Source organism: Xiphophorus couchianus, chromosome 4 (genome assembly GCF_001444195.1).
Source record: "Xiphophorus couchianus chromosome 4, X_couchianus-1.0, whole genome shotgun sequence".
In the NCBI taxonomy this organism is placed as follows: domain Eukaryota; kingdom Metazoa; phylum Chordata; class Actinopteri; order Cyprinodontiformes; family Poeciliidae; genus Xiphophorus; species Xiphophorus couchianus.
In genome coordinates this window covers 28,902,467-28,927,120 of record NC_040231.1, presented here as the reverse complement: position 1 = coordinate 28,927,120, position 24,654 = coordinate 28,902,467, and the positions used below count along the sequence as shown (strand labels likewise).

The following is a 24,654-nucleotide window of genomic DNA, read 5'->3' as shown; positions in this document are numbered from 1 at the left end:
ACATTCTCTCTAATCCTTCCCTGGAGCCTCTTTACGGTTCCATGTAGGATGGTGGAGCTCTGACTTAATCCCCAAGGTGATTTAAGTCGACTCCGTTTTTTTTTTTTCTTCATTTTTTTTGACAACTCTTGTATATATTGAAAAGAAGCAGCAGAGTATCCTCGAAGATTATTTTATTTTCCCTCTGCTTTGGAGCTGCAAGTACAAAAAAACAAAAAAAAAAAACAGCAGGAGAAAAATCTCCTAAACATAGGTCAAGTTGTTACTTATTGTGTCCAAAGCTATGAGCTCAAAGGAGAGCGCACAATGTTGCAAATGTTGACTTTGGATTTTTTTTTTTTTTATTCCTCATTATGCAGAAATATAACAACTTCACAAACTGTAAGGTGAAAGTGCAGATAACACCAGGAGCTTCCATAAGTATTTATACCAGTTGAACATGTTTATAATGTTTTCACATTGAAGCAAATTATGTTGGGATTTTCGGTAACACTTAATATGAAGGGGTGAGCAAAAGACTGACATGACACTGTCGTAAACACGACATAACACCTGTTACAAACATGAATCCGTCTTCTTTAATGTTTATGACTGTTTTCATGAAGTGACATTCGGTCAATGATGACACTTTTAATGAATGCAAAGATGCATTAAAGTGTCATTATTTACAGAATGATGCTAAATTGAATGGACTTTTAATGCAACTTTGCATTGTTCTGTAAATAATGACACTTTTAGTCGTCAAAGACTGTAAATTCCACTAAAAGCTGAAGTGAGGTCTGAACACCTTGGCCGCCTCCCCTCCGCAGACACGGACGAGGACTATGTTGACCTGAGCGAGGCCATCCGGTTGGTGAAGGAGGTGATCGCCGCCGTCGACAGCAAGGTGAACGAGCACGAAAAGAAGCGGCGCCTGAAGGAGTTCCACAGCCGCATGGACAGCAAGTCCATCATGATCCTGAAAAGCGGCCAGTTCTTCGCCAGGGAGGACCTGCTGAGGCGGAAGCTGATCCACGACGGAGCGCTGCAGCTGAAGAACACACAGGGAAGACTAAAAGGTGAGCGTACAGACAGTCATCTACTTTTTTCTTTTGTTGTTGTGTCGTCGCCAACAAAATATGTGAGCGGTTTATGGTCTTCCAGACGTTCAAGCTCTCCTGCTATCGGACGTCTTGGTCTTCCTTCAAGAGAAGGACCAGAAATACGTCTTTGCCATGCTGGTAGGTTCTTACTGTCACCTTCTTGCATCTTTTTTTCTTCTCTCTCTCCCATCCTCTCCCCGCTCTCCCTCCAGTGATAAACATCAGATGCTGTCACACTTTCTCCACGCCGTGTTCTTGCTGTTAGCAGTAGCTGCCCCTGTTTATTTCTCCTAGCGAGCAGAGGAGCGGCCGCCTCCTGCTCGCACGCTAGCTTGAACCTCATAAAGCCGAGCTCCTGACCCAGCTGCGTTAAATCATTTGGGGTTTTCAGCTGGGGCTCGTCCCATGTTTACAGGACTCCCAGCTTCATGCTGTGGCACATGCTTTTCTGTTGCACATTAGAGGGATGAAAACAGAGACGGAGCCCGCGGCTGGATAATCGCATCCGTCGGTAAAGCTTGGGAGAGGTGGAGTCGGGGGTGGGGGGGGCTGATGACACTGAGAGGGGAACATCCTGAATAAGTGGCAGAACGGATTGAAGAATTAGAAGCGGACGACAGGATATAAACACCGTTGAACTGTTTTAAAAAGTTGATAACAACCACAGCGTGAAGGTAATGAATTCTGGAAGTCTTTCCGCACTTAAACAACTTAAAGGTTTTACGTGATTCTGCAAACAGAGGAAGATTCTCTGAAGTTTTAGACTTTAAAGCAAGTGTTAACTCAGTCATCTGTGTTTAAACAATGCATGTTTTTTATCTACTAAACAAGAAAGACCTCCGATTGACCAACTCGTAAAGTTAGCAGTGGTAAATCGCAGCTTTTATACTTTTAACAGAGCACAGTGCACTAGAGCTTAAAAGATTAATCAGATTAATCGTGACGAATCAATTACTCAAATAATCGACAACTAATTTAGGTAATCAATTGAGCATTAGAATGAACACTCAACATCATTAACTCTTGTGTATCTTTTTCTCTAATCTATCTATGTTTATATCTATGAACAACTCTGGAAAAAATGAAGAGCCCACTGCACTGAACCCCATTGAAAACCTTGTTGTTATTCAACCAAATATTAATTTCTGAACTTTTCCTGAGTTAAAACATTGTAACAACAGTATTGTTGTTTCTAACTTTTTCTTTGCATTATCTGAGGTCTGAAAGCACTGCATCGTTTTGGCTATTTTGACCATTTCTCATTTTCTGCAAATAAATATTACATTTTTGATTGGAATTTCAGAGACATGTTGTCAGTAGTTCATAGAATAAAGATGTCCATTTTCCTCAAACAAGAACTGATCAGTTATATATAGTATATATATATATATATATATATATATATATATATATATATATATATATATATATATATACTCTTGACCTTTTTTCTTCCTCTTTGCTTCACTTGTTTTTCCTGTACAAATAATTAACCCCCTCCCCTATTGTCTTTCCTTGGTGCTTTTTGCATCCTCTCTCCCTTGACCCTCCCACTCCCTCCTGTCTTTCTTCCCCCCCCCCCCCCCCCCCCCCCCCCTCCTCTCCTCCCACACTGGCTTCATCAAACCCTCCCTGTTTTTTTTTCTTTCTCTTTTTCTCATCCTCCCTTCTCTCCCTGAAGGACCAGCGCTCCACGGTCATCTCCCTCCAGAAGCTGATCGTCCGGGAAGTCGCCAACAAGGAGCGCGGCCTCTTCCTCATCACGGCGGGCACAGAGAAGCCGGAGATGACGGAGGTCCTGGCCAGCTCCAAGGAGGAACGCAACACCTGGATGCAGCTCATCCAGACCGCCATGCAGTCCATGTGAGTGGGATTCATTTAGATTTCTGCTGTGGTTTGTTCTTATTTATTTCTTTATTTTTTTTTGTATCCCACCATCCAACTTCTATTTAAAGCTTCTTTTCTCAAAATATATCTTAATCTTCTCTTTATACTCCTACTTGTAACTCTGCTGTGAACAAGCTCAGGTTTGCCCTCTCCTCTGCGGTATAAAGCCAGGGTGAGAATTTTTTCCAGCTTTTTTTTGTGTGCTTTTTTTCATGATAATGCACGCGAAGTTGGGACAAAGCACTGTGCTGCCAGGAGGATTAACTGCTCTCTACCTGGGGATGGGATGTACTTCGGGTCCATCTAATGCTGGACTGGCTGCGAGGGCAAGCTCGCTTATAAGCAGAGGATTATTCGAATGCAGTCAGTGGGGGGAGAGGGGTATTTGGGGGAGGGCTGTGAAAGGGGGGGAGAAGAAATAAGAGATTTAACACTCCGTCTCACTCCCCTCCCGGTCCCGACTTCTGTCGGAATACAAAACTGAAATCAAGCCATTGGCAGGAGATGAGAACAAAACTCGATGAGCGCGCCCGTCTTCTCTCTGAGTTATGCATATGAATGGGCTCTCCACGAGATAAGGCTGGAGCTCTTTTTTTTTTTTTTTTTTTTATTGTAAATCCTCCGTGGGAGGAAAAGAAGTTTGGAAAATGTCGTAAATGAGAGGGAAGTTATTAAGTAATTTCTCAGAGGTGAACGACACGGGTTTTAGTTCTGTTTTTAACGAGTGTTTGCATCGTTTGCTTATATTTGAATGTTTTACCTGGAATTTTACCTTCACATTAAAGAGATAATAATTAAACAAGTGTCCTTTTTTCGGATTTTAATCTTTTCTTTTTCTTTTTACTTTCTGCGTCCACGCAGGGAGAAAGACGAGGACGAGGGGATCCCCAGTGAGACGGAAGACGACAAAAGACAATTAGAGAGCAAAGCCAAAGAGATGAGAGGTGAGAAGAGACACGTCAGACGTTCTTCTTTTGTGAAAGGAAAAATGCTTTATTTTTTTGGTTTTTTCTCCCCCACTTCCACCTTCAAACACTCTTTGTCTGTTTCCACCGGGCAGATATGTTGAAGCAGAAAGATACGGAGATTATGTCTCTGCTGGAGGAGAAGGTGCGGCTCTTCAGGGAGATGTGGGAGGGCCTGAGCCCAGGCGAGGAGGCCTGCAGGCAGGTCGAGCCTTTCTTCAGGTCAGCCTGCAGCCAGGAGCCGCCTCAGGGGGCGTCCATCATGAAAGACGCCCTGCAGGAAGGTGAGGCGGAAAGGAAGGGATTTTTGTTGGTAAAAATGCATCTTTCATTTGGCGTTCTCGGCTCTGAAGCAGTGCAGACGTGAGTACTGAGAAAGGAAGACAGACAAGCTCGGCTCCCAGCCCTTGGATCTTCTTGTAGATGAGCAACGTTGTTATTAAATTTAGACTAGGGGTTTTGTAAGGTGTTTTTGAATTTTGATAATCTTCCACTATTTTCACGTGTGTTCAAGCTACCATGTGTTTATATGGACAAATAGTTTAGCTACAATGTATCTCGTGATCTATTTCAGGCTACGTTCATGCAGGAGGTGAATGTGACCCAAATCTGCTTTATTTCAGTTTTATTTGCTCATGAGTTCATAATTATGAAAGACGTTTATCACTGAATCACATGATCACATCACAACCCCTCCCCTCTTGGTCCTGACTATACATCCAAGCACTTCTACTTCTACAGAAGTTGCAGTCAGTGCTCCACAAAATATTCTTGTTTTTAGCTGAGAGTTCAATAGCTTCCTTCATCTTGTTCTTGTTGGTTTGCTGAATGAACGTTAAAATTCATCCATTAACGGCTCGATCCACTATTACTTCTGCAGACAGAGCGCCGCTGTGTTACGTCAACGTTCTTCTTCTGTGCAAGCCGGTCGCTTTGCGGTCGTTAACCGTTCAAATAAAAGTCTGAATTTAATTGGTAGAATGAACGACGCAAAAAGAAAAAGATCGGAATTAGAACATCAGGACCTGCTGTGCGAACGTAGCCGGAGTTCTTTATAAAGTCGACCTCCAGGCCCTGATTTGCGATGTGCGTTCTCCAGCTCAGGCTCTCACATCTGTCAAGAACTCCGATTCATTCTGAATCTGCAGCCAAGCGTTTGTTTGGCCTCTGCTTGCTAAATCTGGAACAAAAGATTGCCGTTCTGCTCAACACTTTCATTTTTCCCATTAATGCTGTTTGAACTTTTTCACTTTTTGTCACTTTGCTTCACAGTATTTTAGTTGGATTTTACATAAAGACCAGCAGATAAAGTAGTGCACAGTTTTCAAGTGGATGAAATACGACACACAGGTTTCAATATTAGTGATAAAAATCTGAAACGCTGGTGTGTATGTGTGTGTGTTTGCATTCAATCCCTCTGAGTCAGTTCTTCGCAGAATCACCTTTTGCTAACATTTGAAGCTGCCAAGTCTCACACAACTAGAGAGAAAAGGCTCTGGCAGATTGGAAGGTTTTCTGTAATCATGTTTATGTTAAATTCTTCTCAGAGATTTTTTATTGGGTTTGTCTAATGTATATAGGGTCATGTGCTGTGTTCTCAATCATATGCAGCAAAAAGTTAAATTAAAGTCTCGTGTGACAAAAACACATCCAGCTGTTTGCTTCTGGCCGTCTCGCAACAGAATCAGATCAGGAAATTTAAATGAAATTCCACAAAAAAAGGAAGCTGATAATTTACTGAAGGCAATACTAGATTTAGGCATATCAGAGTAAATGGGCTAAATAAAAATGAACAAATATAATTTTTGGGGGGAGAAAAAAAATTAAAGTCAGGTATTATTTTCTTCTCTTTTATTTGCTAAAGTCACAGGATTTGAAGAGGTTCAAGGTGTACGGATACTTTTGCCCGGCATCCTAAATAAACCCGCTTATCCACAAGAATCCTTCAGATAATTGCACATCCTGTTTCTGAGTTAATTGTCTCAGACTCATTAGAGACAGGGAGAGAGAGAGAGCGGAGGGCGAGAGATATTTGTTGTTCTGGGAAGGCATCTTTTCAAAAGAGTGCGCCGACGACACTAAAAGGAGTCGGGATGAGTTCGGCAGTCGGGTTCCAGCTACGTTTGACGCGTTTGCCGGCCCCCGACGTTCCTCAGATTTGCACGAGAAGAAAGCACAGAACTCTGAGAGACGCTGAACTGTAATGTTGTGACAAAGAGATGGGAATGCGGAGAAAGACGGAGACACGCGTCACATTCTCTGCCCCATTAGGGTGGCTTTATTTGGGGAAGACTCGGGTGTAGAACTGCTGCATGTTTTCTGAAGGCAAACTCCACTCTGCTTGTTTTCAGGAAAGTTAGGAGTAACTTTAACAGGTTTACTTATTTTAAACAATGAGGAATGCACAACATTTAAAAATTATATATAAGGAGTTTTAATTGATTTATTAAGAAAGATAATAAGATGTTTATGTCAGATTTATGGCTTTTCTGTTGCAGTGCTAGCACAGTATCACTTCCATAAAGGTTTCTTGTGTTTATTCATGTTTCAAAGTGAGTTAATGCAAAAACACAAAATCTTACCAAGAAGATTGGTAATCTTTCAAATATGTCAGTACACTTGAATTAAAACAAAACTAACTTAAAAGTAACCTGTCAGTAAGATAAAGAAGTTTGTTTTAAGTCATAATTCTTGAATATAAATGCAAAAAGTACTGTTCCACTGGTTTTTTCACTGCTTTTTTCAGCCTGAGAAACAAGCTCATTCATCTTGCTGAAAAATTACTTTTAAGATCGCTTTGTCCTACTTCAAGTTTAATAAGATATTTGCACTTGAAACTAGACAAAAATACTTGGTAGGATTTTGTGTTTGTGCCGTGCAGTTTGGGAAATCACACACTGCTCCAGGCGAAGAAAACTCCAAACCAAACCTGAAATTGGTTAGAACACCAAGAAAATGTTTTCCAGCTTGCAGCTTTGGCAACGACTCACAGCTTGATGACATTTCAGTGTTGCATTTTTTACACGCCTGCATTTCTGATTTTCTTTATTTCTCCTGTTTTTATCCCTCCGGTCTCTTGCACATGCTCCTTTTTTTTCTTCTTCCCTTTTTTGTCCAGAGACAAGATCATTTTCGCATCGCAAATATATTGAAAGTTTTAGTGAAGCAGCTCTGTGGATCAAACAGGTTGGTGGTTGTTGCTTGGCAACGGGAGCCAGGAGTGCCTGGCTGGATTCTTGGGTGCAGAACTGAGCTGTAACACAGTTAGCTGGGATAATCCACTTACCGACCTGCACATTAATGTCTGCTTGTGTGTGTGTGTGTGTGTGTGTGTGTGTGTACAGTGGAGACGTTGCAGGCGCTGGTGAACGGCAGCCTGGGGGGAGCGATGGCCAGCGTGCACGAGGGAGGAGCCTCCGGGCCCGTGTGCCTGCCCCGTCGGGCCGAGACGTTCGGAGGCTTCGACAGTCACCAGATGCACGGCGGCAAGAGTAAGCCCCGCCTTCTGACGTTGGGTTAGATTGAAGGGAAATGCACCAAAAAAAAAAAAAAAGAAAAAAGTCCCAATCCCACTGTAAAATTCCACATTTAATTGACCGAGTTGGAGGTGACACAGCACCTGATGCTTCCCATGATGCACCTCTGTTGGTGTTTTAGAAGCGGCTGGGGTTTCCTGAGGGAGGCGTGGCCTGAAGCGACGCCTCTCCACTGACCGGGCTTGAAAGCGGATGCAGCGCGTCACGTTGAGCTGGTCTAGGGTTCTGCTTCTGCATCCGCAGCCGAACAAGGACGGCTACGTTAGATGGGATTTAGTATTACTGACGGAATTTGTGGAAGCGGAGAGGGAGAAGAACGAAGCGCAGAATAAAATAGCTGCACTATGACGGAAATCAAAAATGGTTGTAAATGTTCCAATTTCCAACGGTGGAGTCACAAAGCAAATTATATAAATAAGACTCTCCCCATAAAAATACGGACCTTAGTATGTTTTTACTTCTACTGCTGAGAATCTAAATGCTCAAATCCTTCATCTTTATTTTTAATCCTTTGTAGTCTTTTGTGAGTCTCTGGAAAATATGATGTCAACACCAAAGTTGCGTGACTTTTAATTTTCTGTTGTTGCTTCCTATGCGACCTATTGATTAAAGTCACAGAGTCTCTCCTTGTGTTGCAACACAAATTGAATTTAGTCAACATAAAAATTAAAAGGAGACAAGATTTTCCAAAACAAGAACATTTTATGTGTTGAGCTGCAAATCCTTGTAGGTTTATGTTTCTACTGGTTTCCCAAACAGACAGGTTTTTGTCTATTGTTCTTCTAAGACAATGTTGTTAGGTCAGATGGCTAAGAAAACAAATGTGAACAGCAGTTTTGAAGTTGTGCCAAAAAAAATTTGATTTGCACTAGGTCTTGTTTTTGACTAGGCCACTTTTTAATTGTCGCTTAATGGTTTATTAGATTAAAATGAGTCCCAATCTATTAACTACTAACATCCACTTAGACCTTCTTTTAGTGTTATATTTTGGACGCCATCCAGAAGGGGGCACCACTGGTCAGCCTTAATCAGAGCCAGTTGATATAGAAACAATGATGGTGGTGCCATACCAGAACGGGAAACAGAAACTGTCCAAACAGTCCGGAGTGGGATTCCAAATTGACTTTATGTGGTTCTGTTTTGAAATATAAACATTCCACATTAAGTTTCACCACAAGAGCCGTCTCTCAGCCGAGCATCAGGGCAGAGCAGCGGCAACTTCTTTTTCAAAAATTACTGTCATGAAGACAAGTGCTGCGACGGCATATTAGGGCCATTGTACACAGGAGAAAAAACAGGATGAGTACATTTTTGGCAAAAATTGCAAATTTTTTTAAATCAATCATTAAATATCAGAGTTTTTAAATGTTTTTTTTTTTTTTTTTGCAAATTTTAGATTTTTGGAGCTCAGAAATGTCCATGTTTTTTTTTCTAGAAAATTTCCGAGATTAACCTAAAAAGTTCTGATTTATATTTTTTTGGCAGAAATTTACTCCGTTTTTTTCTATCTACAATGTCCCTAACACATCGTCGTAGATTGTGTTAGCTTTGTGCTACACGCAGCGTTTTGGTTGTAAAATAGACACACCAGCTCGTCGTTGTGAGCAGGTAAAACATCTCACTTGAACCTCCTCCAAACTTCAACACTACTTTCCAAAGATGAGACGGTTTTCTCTTATGGACCAGGTGTAGACGGATTTGATTTGCATTTATGGAAAAGACGGTTGATATTTGGAGGGCTACCTTACAGATAAACTCGGCGCATCTGCTTTTTGAAAAACAAAAAGAAAGCCTAAACATGATAAATCTTTTATTGCTGTTCTAACATGTCGCCTGTCTAAAAAGGTAAAAAAGAGCAAAAAAAACCCCAACTTGTCATCTTTAAAATGCGATCACATCCATAACCCTACTCTGACGATTCCTGACACAAAATAAATGTATTGAATGAACATTATTTGAACTTTTTTTTTTCTTTTAAACATGCTCCGTCTTGTTTGTTTCCCGGTCTCGCCAGGTGGAGACGGAGACGAGAGCGAGGACGCGGTGGGAGACCTGCGCAGGACGGAGTCGGACAGCGTTTTGAAGAAGGTCTGCATCTCAGCGTCCGGCTACTTCCTGACTCACACGCAGCCTGAGGCCATGTGTCCTCCTACATCAGCAACAGCATTTAGATAAATGTTCCTGCCCACCCACCACTCCTCCCCCCACCCCACTGCTGGATTAGCCTCTTGACTCTTCCTGCCAGGTCTTGTTGCCACTGACGACCATCAGCTGGATATCTATCCGACAGTGGTGGGGAAGAAGAAAGAAACACAAAAAACCCCCAAAAAAACAAATCAACCTCTGTTTATTCCAGTGCTGGTGGCATTGTTGTGTCATGGATGCAGTTTTTTCTGCATGTAATAATTGTCAGGATGTTTTATGAATCTGTTTGACAAAAAAGTAATAATAATAATTACAGAAGCAGGCAAGCCCTTAGTGGAAATGTTCAGAGGAAAATATGCACTGAGCTAGAAATCAAAGGCATGTGCCACATCTTGAAGTAAAAAATTTAACTTAAAAAAGAAAAGCTGCACATTAATAATCTTCTGCATGCATGCGACTTAAATCGGTCTGAGTTCTTGTTTTTTTGCATGCAGGGAGGAAACGCCAACCTGGTGCAGCTACTGAAGAGGAACAGTGAGGTAAGAACGCCTTCCTGTCTCCGAGCTCGCTAAGAGACGTCGGCATGGAAACGGTCAAAACAACCGTTGTTGCTGCAGCCCAGCCCATGCGTGTTGTTGCAGCAGCTTTTGGCTGTTGCACAAAGTGCTCTTTGGAAGTGTAATGAACAAAGAGACAGAGATGCAAGTGCCTTGCTAAATAGAAGATGAAGTACGTTTTTAAAAAAAAAATAGAGAGAAAGGGAGAGGTTACTAAATGTTTTTAGTTTTTTCAGAAATAATATCCAGATTTGTTTGTGACACTACATCTGGGATGAGGCAATATGGACGTAGAATTTTATGGCAATATTTTGCGGTACTATTGTGATAACAGTAAAGATTGTGATAAAAAAAAGTAATAATAAATGGTTTTGCAGGACGGTGACTGCATGGCGCAGCATTAATATCACCATAAATACAAATATTCTCATCTGAAAAAGCCTTCTATGGGATGCCACTTACTTAAATAGATGTGATTTTTATCACTACACTGCAAAAACAGAACATCTTACAAAGTGTTCTAGGTCTAGTTTTTACTGCAAATATCTCAGTACACTTTAAACAAAGCAATATACATAAAACAATAGTGGCTTGTTTTACGTGTATTGATTTTTGACTTTTATGTAACTTTGATGTTCATCAATATTAAGGAATTATTGACTTAAAACAAGCTCATGTATTTTGCTTAAACGTTACTTGTAAGTTAGTTTTCCTGATTTCAAGTGGACTAAGATATTTGCACCAGAAACTAGACCGAAAATTACTAGGCAACATGTTGTTTTTGCAGTTTAAACTAATTAAATTAAATCTTTTTTTTTTTATTTACTGATATTTATTAACACTCTTATGGAACAAAACATGGAACAAATAGCAAAAAATAAAACTTCTGATTGTGCTGTTTTTTTTTTTACTTAACATCAAGAGCTGAGATTCATCATGACAACGATAAATCAAAAGTTTTTATCACGACAAGATATTTTTCACTAAAACTGATAAGTGATACGATAAATGCCCACTCCTACATGAGGCTGCTGTGTGCCTCAGATTTCACCTCCAGTTTCAGAGGGTTCGCTTCCTCAGCTGCTAGTAACATCACATAAATCCTATTTGTATGCTTGTAAACACTCAGCAAAGTAAAGGTCAGCGGCCTGGTCCTATTTAGAGTGTTTTAAAAAGAAGACAAATGCCACGTCCGTAACATGCTAGTATGAAGCCCGGCTTCCATAAACGCTGCAGGACAGAGCCTATTCATGCCGCTTGAACTCTTTCACGTTTTGTCAGGTTGCAAACAAAAACTTTAAGGTGTTTTAGCGAGTTTGTGTGTTAAGACCAAGAAAAATGGAATGGAAGGGGAGGAAAAAAAAATTTTTTTTCAACATTTTTAGTAAGGCACTCTAAGCAGTTTAACAGCAAGCGAGATGATAGCAGCAGGACGAACGCAGGTTGTATGACGCTCGTTGTTTTCACTGTTTCCCACAGCAGGTCCTCCACAGCGTCTCCAACCTGCATCTCCTGCTCAGCACTCTGCAGGTACGCCGCCTCTCCTCCAGTCTGCATCCGCTCGCTGCAGATCAGAACTCAGAAGATGGAACATTGTGAAGCTTTGTGTTGTTAATGTACATCTGAAAAGTTTATCCTTCTGTGTGCAGATCGACATACGCTGCAAAGTCTTATTTTTGTGTCTAATTTCTAGTTCAAATATGTTAGTAGACATGAAATAAGGCAAAACTAACTCGCAAGTAACCTGTCAGCAAGACATAGGAGCTTGTTTTAATTCAATAATTACTAGATCCGATATTGGAAAAAACTCTAGATTGGTATCATTGACAGTATGCCCGATCTAGTCAGTCTATTTCTAAGCTTTTTGCTGCAAGTGACTTTATGCTTTATTACTTATTTGACCTTATATTCTAAATATAACTGCACATTCTGAGCCATTTTAAAGAAGATTTGTTGCGGTTTATGTTTTCCATGTTTGACCAAGATAATCAATCTATTGTTTGTCAGTTTCACTTTTTTTATTATTTATTTCACATTGACTGTTATGTTCCTATTTGCACTTAATGAACAAATTAAAGTTCTGTGTTTTTTTTGCATTTGACCAAGCTTGTTAAGCTTTTTGGTGTATTTAGGTGTGCTATACTGGTGCAGAATTATTAAATACATTTGTAGTTTAGTACAGTTATGTCTGCGTTTTAAACAAAATGTTAAAAAAAAAAAGAAACATTTTTAGTCACTATCGGCCAATACTAAACCTCAGATATTGATATTAGTATCAGAAGTGAAAAAGTGAATCGGTTCCTTAAAATAGATTAAGGAAAAGTACTTAGTTATGAGTGAAATAATTTGCCAATGGAACAAAACATTTTCCCCATATTATAACTTGAAATATCTTTGTCTTTTTCATCAAAATTGAAAGACTAATAAATCAAAACAAGCTCCTATATCTTGCTGAAATGTTACTTGTCTGTTTGTTTTTCACGTCTACGGAGATTTACACTACAAACTAGACCAAAATAACTACTTGGTAAAATTCAGATTTTGCAATGTAATGAAACAAACAAACAAAAAAACCCGTCTTAAATTCCAAAGAGTTTGTGTGTCTGATGTGATCTTTGCCGGCGGCAGGCGGTGGTGGTCCAGCAGGACAGCTACATCGAGGACCAGCGACAGGCCCTGAGCGAGCGCTCCTCCTCGTGCTCGTCGCTGTCGCGCCAGTCGTCGCGGCCCAGCTCGCTGATCGAGCAGGAGAAGCAGCGCAGCCTGGAGAAGCAGCGACAGGAGCTGGCCTCCCTGCAGAGGCAGCAGGCCGCTCTGGCCGAGGAGAGGCGGAGGAGGGAGAGAGAGTGGGAGCTGAGGGAGCAGCAGCTCTCCGACAGAGAGTCCACGGTGCACCTGCAGGTGAGACGACGCCTCGTCTTCCACCCACGTCCTTTTCCACGTCGGGCTCTAAGTTTTCCAGGAGTGGGGATCACTTCATGCCGGAGTAGTTCAGAACTGCAGGGGCTTTTCTTCCACATCGTGCTATAAAGTAGAAACTCTAGTTCTCTTCACAGACTTCCTTAGTTGCTTGAAATTTCAAATAATCAGTCAATCGAGTTGATTTGTATGACGCGTTTCAGCACCAACCCAGTTCAAAGTATTTTATATCATAAAAACACAAAAGCAAAAAAAAAAATTGAGAAACCAGTAACAAACATTTTGCTTTGTCACTATTCTTTTTTTTATACTTTCAGCTTGATGTGAGATGCAGATTGAAGTGATTGTTTGTGTTTATGGGATTTGGTTACGGTGAAAGGATGTGGCTTTTTAGAGTTTCAGTGTTTCTAATTAGAATCATCCACTATTACAGGTTCACAGTGCTCTCAGGTATTAAAATAGTCTCCCAGGCCTCAATATTGCTATAAAACCTGTCAGAGGTAGAAAAACACTTGAAAATAAGATAGATGTTCACCTTCCCCCAAAAGAAAACCCATCCTGAAACATTCACCCAGAGCTGCAGTAGGATGGGTTACACCAAAGCATGGCAAGTGTTGCTATTACTGCGCTATTGTTGTTTTGGTATATAAAGCAAAAATACTAGGGGTGCACTGAGAAATCAACTCTGATCTCCTTAATTTTATGAAATAGATGATCGGCAGATACTTACATGAGAAATCAATATTTTCCTGTCTTATCTGCCTCTGCAAAGAGCTGAAAATCAGCCACTGTCCCTTTTGCTCTGCCATGGCAGAGGGCTGACTGCCAGAGACTTTTCATACTAAATAATTAATTATCAGCCAAAAATGGGCAGGTTGGGCTTTTTAAAGGTGACCTATTATTCTTCCCTGAACAGGTTTTGATGGGTCTATGGGCTATATAAAATATATTTCTTAGATTTCTTAGATAATGAGATTTTAGTCTGATCAGTTCTGCTTTCAGAATGAGTTAAACCTATTGCCACAAAGTGCTCGGCTGTTTTTAGAAGCTTTAGAAACCCAAATGGAAGAACAAAAAAAAGTGCAAAATGTGAATTTGTCATAATAGGTCCTCTTTAAACATCGGTGATCGACCGGAAAACTGCAGTCGGTGCAATCCTATAAAATACTCAACCATTGAGGCTTATTTTAAGATGACAAAGTAATGAATGTGTTTTCTATGCACTGTGTGTAGTTAATTTATAGACTGATAATCTGTCAAAATTTGAGGGAGGGAAAAACCGCTCAGACATATCACAGGACACATTATCTTATTCAAAGCTTTACGTTTATCGACCTTCAAAACCCGTAGCGTGTTTTTAAAAAGCCATCTTGCTTTCCAAGAATCGCATTCACGTCTTTACCACAAATCGGCTTCAGTGAACATTTCTGAGCGGTGTCGTTTCATGACAGAGATGACTCTGCCTCTCCAACCACTGCAGGAGGAGGAGGTGCAGAAGCAGCATAAGCAGCTCGACGAGGAGAGGAAAGAGCTGCAGAGCAAGAAGGAAGAGTACCAAAGAGACCTGGAGAGGCTGAGAGACGCCCAGAGGAAGCTGGAGAAGGAGAGGGAGGCCGTGCAGCGGCAAATCCACAGGATGGAAGAGCTGCGGCCGTCTGAGGTGAGTCGGGGGGACGGATGTCAGGGAAATATGACAACCTGAGTCCTGCAGCTGGAGCTGAGGCTTGGAGTCTGACCGTCTTAAAGGGGGATAAACATGGTTTCAGTGCTCCAAGCAGTCGAAACAGATTACCTTTTCCTTTCACTCTAAGTCAGACATTATTCTCACCATTAATCAACGTTAAATCTTCAAATCACACAAAATCTTACCAAGTATTTTTGGTCTAGTTTCTAGTGCAAATGTCTTAAAGAAGACAAAACTAACTTACAAGTAACCTTTCAACGAGATGTAGGAGCTTATTGTGAGTTAATTATTGACTTTAAAGTCAATAATTTCTTGATATTGTTGAAAAACTGCTAGTTCCACTGGTAGATTATTTCACTTCTGACTAGAGATGCACCGATCTGATACTGATATCAGTATTGTTCCGATATTGCAAATAATTCTAGATCAGGTATCTGTGACAGTGTGCATAATGGCAGATCTTTTCAGTCTAGTTCTACGCTTTGTTCTCTGAGTGACGTCATGCTGTAGTATTTATTTTTACATCAAATTTAGAAACGCTTTCTGAACCATTTGAAAGAAGATTTGTTGTAGTTTATTTTTACATTTGACCAATGTCGTCAACCTATTGTTTTTCTCAGTTTCTGTATTTTTTTTTCATTTATACTCCTAATTGCACCAACTGGACAAATTAAAGTTGTTTATACATGTTTGACCAAGCTTTTGAAGTTGTTGGTGTATTTTAGTGTGCTGTACTGGTGCAGAGTTATCAAGTAAATTTGTAATTCAGTAAATTTATGCCTGTGTTATAAAAAAAAGAGAGAGATACTAAACCTCGGATATCGGTAATGGTACTGGAAGTGAGAAAAGTGGATCAGTGCATCCCTACTTACAAGATGAATACAATGTCTTATTAACCAGTACTTTTATATTTTACTGAATTTGTCAAAATTAGGAAATTATTGACCTAAAACAAGCTTCTGTGTCTTACTGAAAATGAACTTCTAATTTGCGCTGATGTTGGCACCGGGTCACGTTTCCCTCCCGTGCCTCCAGAGGACTCCCTCCACGACGTCCGACGAATCCCTGTTCCTGGGCAGCTCCCAGTCCCTGGAGCTGGACCCCCTGGAGCTCTCCTCCTCCTCGTCTTCGTCCTCCACCCTGCTCAGGCTGCAGCCCCAAGGCTCCAAGGCCAGCAGGAAGGGCCTGAACCCGTTCACCTCGTCGTCCTCCGGCAGCCTCAAGAGCTCCGAGGCCAACAGCCACATCTCCAAGGGCTTCCTGCAGCTGACCAAGACCAAGAGCAAAGACGGGAAGAAGAAGAAGAAGAGCAAAGGCGGCAGCGCGCAGGCGGCAGGTAGGGAATGCCGATGGATTCAGATGAATTATTAAGCGTCTTACAGCGAGTTGAACTTAGACTTAGACTTAGACTTAGACTGACTTTATTGTCATTTTGCATGCACAGGGTGTATACAGAATGAAATTTCGTTGCATACGGCTCAGGACAATGTTTTGAGCTTTCAATGTTGTGAGGTTACTCCAGAATAAAATAAAATACAGTATAAAATATGGATATAAATATAAATATAGAATATAAAGTGCAGGAATGACAGTAAAATATAAGTTATTTAGCTCTGTACATGTGCAAGGTATAAAGTGGAGACCAGAGTTTAAGTGTAGTCCAGTTAAGAGTTCAGCAGTCTGATGGCAAGTGGGAAAAAGCTGTTTCGGAACCTGGTGGTCCTGCACCGGATGCTGCAGAACCTCTTTCCAGAGGGCAGCAGGGAGAACAGTCCATGGTGGGGGTGTGAGGGGTCACTGATGATGTTTCGGCCTCGGGACACGCAGCGCTGGGATGAAATGTCCTGAATGGAGGGAAGGGGGGCCCCGATGATCCTTTCTGCTGTCCGCACCACTCTCCTCACGTTCTTCCAGTCGGAGGCGCTGCAGCTTCCACACCACACAGAGAGGCAGCTGGGAGTAGAGTGTTTTACCGTCAGGAGGCTGGGGGGGGGTGGCACTTAGAGTCAGATGCAGAAGGAAAATAAGATTTGTGTTTAGGATGAATAGCAGATGTGCTAGATGTATTTTAGGGCCGCAAAGTTTCAAGGTTTCCTAGAAGATTTTCTTTTTCTTTTGCAGTTTTTACGCATTCCCAACAACTTTCCATGGAAAGCCAAAACTTTAAATATGGCTCTATACCTAGAGCTCTATACCTACAGCTCTATACACTCCATTTCTGTCATTCTAAAGTAGCTCAGATAACTACTTTAGAGAATAAAGATTGTCTTTATTCTGCTAATGTGATTATTGTCATAATTAATTCAAAATTCTCACAGGCTGACCTTAATACTCCATCATACAACTCACAGTAGGGAAGGATGAAATAAAAGCCACATTTTGAAACTATTTCTGTCATTTGTAATTTTGTTTTTAGAATAATTTACTCACTGAACTCAACCTAAATTAGACGTTTCACTGAATGAACTCCAGGAAGCTCCTGCATGTCGACCGGGTTCACGTTTAGCCAAGTCGCTCCGTCCCCTGTTTCAGCCGCCTGTGAACAGTTGTGATCAAAATCAGGTCTATGGCTGCTCCTTTGACTCGTTTCATCCTCCAGAAGAGGATAAGCGGGAGATTTGAGTAGCCATATCAAAGAAAAGCTTCGTCGGCGCTCACACCAGAGCAGTTGCTTCATCCATCGCGTGAGCTACACAGACATTTATCACTGGAAGCTTCTGGGTTTCAACTCCATCAGCGTGTCGTCAGACAACACCTTCTTTTTTCTTTTCTTGCCTCCCTGTTTTCACAGAGACCCGATTAGTATTTTGCACGGGTCGCCAAGGCGACGCGCACATTTGTTGCAGGAGTAAATTAGTTTGGAGAGTAAAATATTCAGCTGTCCTACATTTCAGGAAGGGGGGGAACTGCAGCACTCTTTTTCCTTTTTTTCCCCCCTTTCCCTTTCTATATTCAAGATCCTTCCTGTGTTTACAGATCAGACAGACGCAGCAGAGAGAGAGAGAGAGAGGAATCAAGAAAAAAGAAAGATTTGGTATTAAAAGCACCGAGACATGAGAGAAGCACAAACACATTTGGAGATGATGGCTGTGAAATGAACATGCAGCACATTAGGCAGCTCCCTCAGGCGGCCTGTTGACTCTCCTTTAATGGGTCCGTGTGACCGATCCCGACACTGACTCCTCTCTTCTCCTCCCCTCAGACCCTCAACATGTTCCCGAGCCCCCCATGGACGGAGAGATCTTCTTCTGCTAAGACTCTGCAGCGGCGACTCCATCGTCGCTCTCGACAACCCGGAGTCGACGTGTTCCTGCGCACTTTCTCAGTACGACATGTAGCACAGACTGCCCCTCCGTTTGGATTTTCGTTGAGAGGTGCAACCAAGAAGCCTTTTGTTTTGCTTTTCTCGAGGCTGGTACTGCTTCCTATGTTCGGCTCATTCCCAGATTCTTTATGGAATGTAAGCGATGGAAGAAGTAATAAAAGCACACCACACATAAAAGAAAAAACAAAAACGTGCTGCATTTTGAATCCGATAGAGAGAGAAACGACAAGATGAGTCCATCCATTATGCATCAGAGCATATGTTCCGGCTTTATTCCTCGCTGTAAAAGAGCACTGAACTGGGAGAGGCATTTAAAGACCCAACGGAAAACTTAGTTTTTATGGAATTGAGGAATTTATGTATAAGGCAAAAAGGAAAAATTGTGGATTTGACATCACCAATCAGAGCCAATCAAAAGAACATGGGACAATTGCCACAACTCTTGACCAATTGATCAATGCATCTCTACTTGTAATCTAAAGTGAAAACCACTGCTTTTATTCTGTTGTCTCCACAAGCTAGACTCTTTTTTTTTTTTTTTTCCGGTGCACGAACGCCCGTTCAAATCCAAACTCAAACTAAACCAAAAATACTTTCTTTTAGTCTAGTTTCTAGTACAAATATCATAGTAAACCTGAAATAAGACAAAACCAACTCATGAGTAACTTTTCAGCAAGATATAGGAGCTTGTTTTAAATAATCTATTCCTTAATATTGATGAAAAAAAGTGCCGGTTCCACTGGCAGGTTATTTCACTTATAACATGGGAAAAATGTCTTGTTCTAAGTTTAATAAACTTGCTGAAAAGTATCTTGTAAGTTAGTTTAGTCTTATTTTATGTGTACTAATATATTTCCACTAAAAACTAGACCAAAGTAACTTGGTAAGATTTTGGTTTTTTGCAGTGCAGGAACAGATTAGCGCTTCACCGCAACATTTTTGACACTGATCACTTTTCATAACAGTTAATCGACGGCTGAAAAAAAAAAAAAAGCACTGAAGGGCCTCGTGTTGTCCTGGCAACATTATCTTTTTTATCACAAGGAGCTGCTGCCTCTCTGTTTCACTCCTAACAAATCACATCACACATTACAACCACTTTCTTGTATTTTTTGCTGCCGCCAGATTGTAAGCTAAACGGACGCGGCGAACGACGAGTTAAGCAATCCGCGGCGGCTTTACGCCGTCCATCACGGTTCCTGATGAGGTTGTAATTTATTTAAATTGGGGATGTCTCCATTTTGGAGTGAAACTCTTAAGACTCCGCTGTAATGAAAGGATTGAGACGCGCGCTATCTCTCCGTGTCAAACGGCTCAATTCATATCCTTTTAGCGTGTTGTAGAACGTTGGATGGATATTAGCTTGATCCCGGCGTTATCTGCCTGTCAATGAGCTTTTATGCGGCCCTCATCTTTCATCCGAGCCCAGACTACTGGAGGGGAGGCAGCGGGGTGGGAGGGAGGTTTTACTTTTGTGTTTTAATTGCATGTAACTCCGCAGGTAGCATACTAATGGCTGCGGTTGAAGCATTCGCTCTATTTTTTTTTATTTCTGCTTTTGGCTCTGATTAGAAAGTCTGTAAACGGAAGCTACACGGCAAAACCACAAAGCCTTTGGTCCAGTTTCTAGTGCCAATATCTCAGTACATTTGATGAGACAAAACTACCTTGCAAGTAACTTTTCAGCAAGTTATAGGAGCTTGTTTTATGTCAATAATTCCTTAATATTGATGAGAAAGTGCTAATTCCACTGACAGATTATTTCAGTGATAAGATGCTGTAGGTGAAATAATCTGCCAGTGGAAGAAGTAGTTTTTCATCAACTAATTATTGACCGATATGCTGAGAGATTCGCACTGGAAACTAGATGAAAATAACTTGGTAAGGTTTTATGTTTTTGCAGTGTGCCGGTGGGTTTAAAGAAGTGAAAGTAGGAAACACAAAAGCCACTAGACTAAAGCTTCTCATTTCACAGAGTTCACTCTGTATTTCTAAGCACTTTTTGGTCCCAAAACATTGATACATCTTTTATTTTATGTCAGTATAGATTTTTTTATGTTTGTTTATTATTTGAAATCCAGTTGAACAACAATCCAAAGAGACACCATGTGTTCAAGTGTATAAAATATGTAGTTTGTTTTTGTTTGAGTTCTTTTATTTTTTTTCCTACAGTGCAAACTGCACTGTTTGTTCCTCCAAACCTAGATTTGTAGGCTGTACAGTTTACCTGCTGGACAGGTAGGATGAAGAAACAAACAAAAAAAACAAAACATGAAGTTGTGAGAACAAAAACACAGTGTTGCAGTTTGGGAGCGAGCGGAGTCAACGCCACGCTTTGCTCTTTCGTCTAGTGTGCTCAGTTTGCTAGCTGCCCTCACTGCGTCTGCGTGCAGGACTGGAGTTATCGTAGGACGTCCCGTAAGAGGCTCACGGTTCCCGCCAATTATCTGCTTCACGTCTTTTTGTTTATGGATTTCTGTCGCAGAAACAGAAAGAAAAGGGCTTTTTATCTATTTTCTTCCTTTCTTTTTTTTTACCACTAGGGAGCACTGCACCGACTCGCTCCGTCCGGGAAACCAAAACAAACAGAAAAGTACAAACTCCGCTCCTTTCCCCCCCGCGGTGGGAAATCGACTTTCTTCTCCTGTTGTTGTTGTTTCTCGGCGGGTCATCGGCGTACGGCAGATAATGTGACGAGCGTGGGCCCTCGCGCTCCGTGACATTTTCCCCCTGCGGCATTTGTAACCGACTGAAAGAACAAATAAGTTGTCAGAACGTAATTGGTGATTCAACGCAGGCAGTCGGCAGCAGCTTTAATGTTGGAAGAGTGCGGAGGGGGGAGGGCGTTCCGTGCCAGGGACAATCAGCAGACGCAGTTCAGGAGAATGAGCTCCGTCGTCCTCCACCACGACGACCGTGATGATGATGATGGTGAACCCGCGCGTGCGTGTGTGTGTGCATCAGGTGAAGCCCGCGTAGCCTTAAAAACCTTGACGATAAAATGCACTAGAGTAGAAGCCAGCGTCTTCTCAGGACAGAGGAGAGCTTTTATACCTCTGCTTTCAATCGAAGGAAATGTTTGTACTATATAAATGGTACACTATTCATTCTCAGCATTGTAAAAACAAAAGAAAAGGGCAAAAATGTAAATATGATCTATGTATAAATAAAAACCAATCAACTGTACAAAAACAAACAAAACAAAAAAAGCAACAAAACAAAAAATAGTTTGATTTGTGATTTATTGCAACATTTTGTAAGAATATTTTATTTATGACTACCCTAGTCTGTGGGGTAGTGAAAAATGTAAAAGCATATTTCACAATAATAATAATAAAAAATTCATAACACAGTGAATGGCGTATTGTGGTGTTTTGGTGGCGCTCCTCTGTTCTTCGTTTTGTCTCTGTAAGCCCGTCTAGTGTCGTCACGACGACCAGAACGCGGAGAATCCCAGACGGATCCGGAGAGCTGATGATGCTCCAAGTTTGGAGCAACAAAGAAGAATGGAAAGTTTAAATTAATTAAAACGTATTTCACCTTTTTTTTTTTTTTTATTGTTGTTTGTTAGAACAGAAAATCTGCTAAAATAACTTCAGATCAAATGTTCTAATTTTTTTTTTTAACATAAGCAAAAAAATAGAAAAAGAAATCCCACTAAATTTAGTTATAGTTCTACAAGAGTATTAGAAAATGTTAAAAATTAAATTACGAGTAAAGTAAAAAACAAAACAGAAGAAAATCATAGTATTTTGAAAATAAAGTTGTACAAGAATATAATGCTAGTATTAAAAGAATAAAGTCATATAAAAAAATCATACAAGAATAAAGTCACAGTATTTTCAGATTAAAGTTGTATTAAGAGAATAAAATCTGACTTTTCTCCTAATACTATGAATTTATTCTAGAAATATTGTGACTTTATTTTTGTAATATTTTGACTTTATTCTTGTAGTTTATGTTTTTATTTGTTCTTAGCATGGTCCTAACATTCTGTTGTAGTAGTTCAGTAAATTCTTATGATGCAAATTTTTATTTGATTTCCTCTTTATTTAGAGACACATTCATAAAAACTGATATTAGCTAATTAAGGTGTCTATTAATCTGATGATGCAGCCAGCCTGCAGCCTGCTGCTTTACAGACTGACAGCTCATTGGGTGGAATCGTAATATTTCATCCAATATACAATTGGGTGAAATATCTCTGTTTATATCTGGCTCCAGATTATAAACACAGATATGCAAAGTCATAAAAGGCTCTTTAGACCTTTTGCTGTGACTTTTAATAACTTTGACCAAAGATGATGAGCAGTTTTTAAGAATGTAAAGGTAAAGAATAAATGTAGTGAATGTTTTCTGTAAAGTAATTTTCTTTCTCCTGCAGGTTGCAGAACGGTTTTAAGATTTGATGGTGCTATTAAAGAAAATGCATTCATTCCCTTTTATGGTAACAGTTGAAGAGTTCAAAGAAGTTGAAGTTGTTTTTTTCTTTTAATTATTTTTTTTATTATTTTTTTTTAATCCGAAAGAAGATATTGTAAAAAGTGGTTTTGTTTTGAAGGGTCTTGTCTCTGAAAAACTAACCCCTGGTTTAGACTCTGGACAATTCATGAACAGACTTTTATTCTGAAATTTTGCCTTTTATTTTGAAACTACCTTCTTCACAAACATATCATTTATGTGTTACCAGGTGGCATCAGTTCCTTCTAACATGGGACGTAATTTCCTGCTCCTCCACTTTACCCACACCAGCCGGTGAAGTGTCACAAGGCCGCATGCGGTTCACCACAGCCGCCGCCTCGTAAGCCGCTCCTTTGATCTGGTTACGGCAGCCATCTTGTCACTGCGCCGCACTGATCACATGGTGATAAACGGCATTCAGGAAAACCATTGACGCGCTCTGCCACACATGCTAACACAGAGATAAACTACCATTTAGCCTTAGCTACATAGTGGCAGACAGTAGTTTATATGAGGTTGATCACATGTCATTGGTTTGTCCTCGTTGGTTCTTGTGCTCTAAGATAGCTGCTGTTAAAAAAAAACCTGAATTCAAACTATTGTTCTACCAAATGACAGACACAGGCTGGGCCTGACTTTACAAAGAGGGCAGTAGCCCAGGGCCTGAAATCTTGGGGGTTTGGAGGTGTCCAGGTTTTTTATGTTTTTGTTTTTTTTTTGTAATGAATGTGTTTTGCGTTGTACTTTATACCAATTATTCAAGTTTCTCTGTGCAGCACATTTCAGCAACTAGCCAGATGAAAGTGCTTTACATCATAAAAACCCAAGAACACAAGTCATAGAAAAAGACAGTCGCTGAGTAAGAAACCAACGACATGTGGGTTCTTATGGCTCTCTACGTCACCAACAGCATCAACACGCATCGAATATGTCGGTCATTTATTATGGCTCAACTCTAAACAGCCTGGACTTGAAGGAACTCAGTGTTTCAGCTGTTCTGCAGTTTTCTGGAAGTCTGTCCCAGATCTGTGGTGCTTCTCCGTGTTTGGTTCTGGTCCTATAAAACCTTTTTAGACCACATCTGATGAACTGTATTAAAATGTTGAGTATTGTTTATGGAGATAAACAAAATATTTGATAATTAAGAACCTGTAGGAATTTTTTCAGGAACATCATGAAGCCGTATTCAACCTACCTATTAACGTACTGCAACCTGCAATAGCAGGAGAATTTTTCTGCCAAAATGGCTCCGGGCCAATAAAAACTTGCACTGTGTTGATTTAGTCTAGAGGTGAAGTTGGTGAGAACAAAATCCAATATCAGAGTGCATGAGGAAGGAAGGAGAGCAGAAGATGTGTGCAGCTGTTAGCCTTCCTGCTCACCTGCTGACTGGACGGCTGTGGGAGGGAAGATCCAGTCATCAAGGCAGAGCTTCTGAAAAGCTTGGAGCCGGAGCCGGTCCTCACTCCCACATCTCCCACAGCCAGGTAATGACCGGAACCTCCTAAGGCAGCCTTTGCTTCCTCCGACACAGCTGGCTAGGACACTGACGAAGAACATCTTCTCTTCTTGGGCCTTCGCTCCCTTTTCCTTTCCCTAAAGAGTCGGGTATGGAGCAGAACTGGACTTCGGTCTGCAGAGGAGGTGTGGGGTGTGTGCAGGGTTCATTATAACAACGAATGAGAGACTTTAGAAAAATCTGGAAACGATTCAACACTTTTCCTGTTTCCCCAAAACCCCAGAGCTGTAAGCGATGGATGCCACCACACCTCCTCTTCCTCCTCCTCCTCCTCCTCCTCGTTGTCTTCCTCCTCCTCTTCCTCAAAGGACCTCCTCAAAGGCACAGCAGCAGGCATGTGGTAGAAAAATACACACCATGTTGATTTTAAAGTAACACATAAAGTAGAGTTTTGTTGTCACCGTGACTAACAACTGTAGCTAAAGCAATGATTTTATCCTGGAGGTAAATAGACGTGCAGCTGGTGTGTGTTTAAAGCAGAATCCTTCCCGGTTCTCCTCTGTCCGCCGTAACAATGTGGTGTTTGTTATGACTTAATTATCCATAATAGATCCCCCATTTGGCTCTTATCCTT

The 24,654-nt window shown here is 41.0% G+C and overlaps 1 protein-coding gene and 1 long non-coding RNA gene across 10 annotated transcripts in view; one reads left to right on the top strand and one right to left on the bottom strand.

The window, feature by feature from the left end:
- akap13 (A-kinase anchoring protein 13) overlaps positions 1–20,356 on the top strand; it is a 134,534-nt gene extending 114,178 nt beyond the window's left edge. For 6 of the 9 annotated variants that reach the window (XM_028013909.1, XM_028013916.1, XM_028013907.1 and 3 more), the window contains 14 exons: positions 810–1,058; positions 1,144–1,220; positions 2,764–2,945; positions 3,831–3,913; positions 4,030–4,218; positions 7,279–7,425; positions 9,485–9,558; positions 10,110–10,154; positions 11,652–11,702; positions 12,801–13,073; positions 14,572–14,751; positions 15,811–16,111; positions 17,752–17,809; positions 17,978–20,356. In XM_028013909.1, coding sequence (XP_027869710.1) covers positions 810–1,058; positions 1,144–1,220; positions 2,764–2,945; positions 3,831–3,913; positions 4,030–4,218; positions 7,279–7,425; positions 9,485–9,558; positions 10,110–10,154; positions 11,652–11,702; positions 12,801–13,073; positions 14,572–14,751; positions 15,811–16,111; positions 17,752–17,809; position 17,978 — 1,910 coding nt within the window. In that variant the 3' untranslated portion in view covers positions 17,979–20,356. The other 3 variants (XM_028013910.1, XM_028013911.1, XM_028013913.1) reach the window with 3 other exon arrangements.
- LOC114142572 (uncharacterized) lies at positions 20,253–24,349 on the bottom strand. The gene is made up of 2 exons (XR_003595054.1): positions 23,944–24,349; positions 20,253–21,571 (listed from the first exon to the last, which is right to left on the bottom strand). It is a non-coding gene; the product is annotated as an uncharacterized LOC114142572 (long non-coding RNA).
- Between the last annotated feature and the right edge of the window lie 305 nt (positions 24,350–24,654).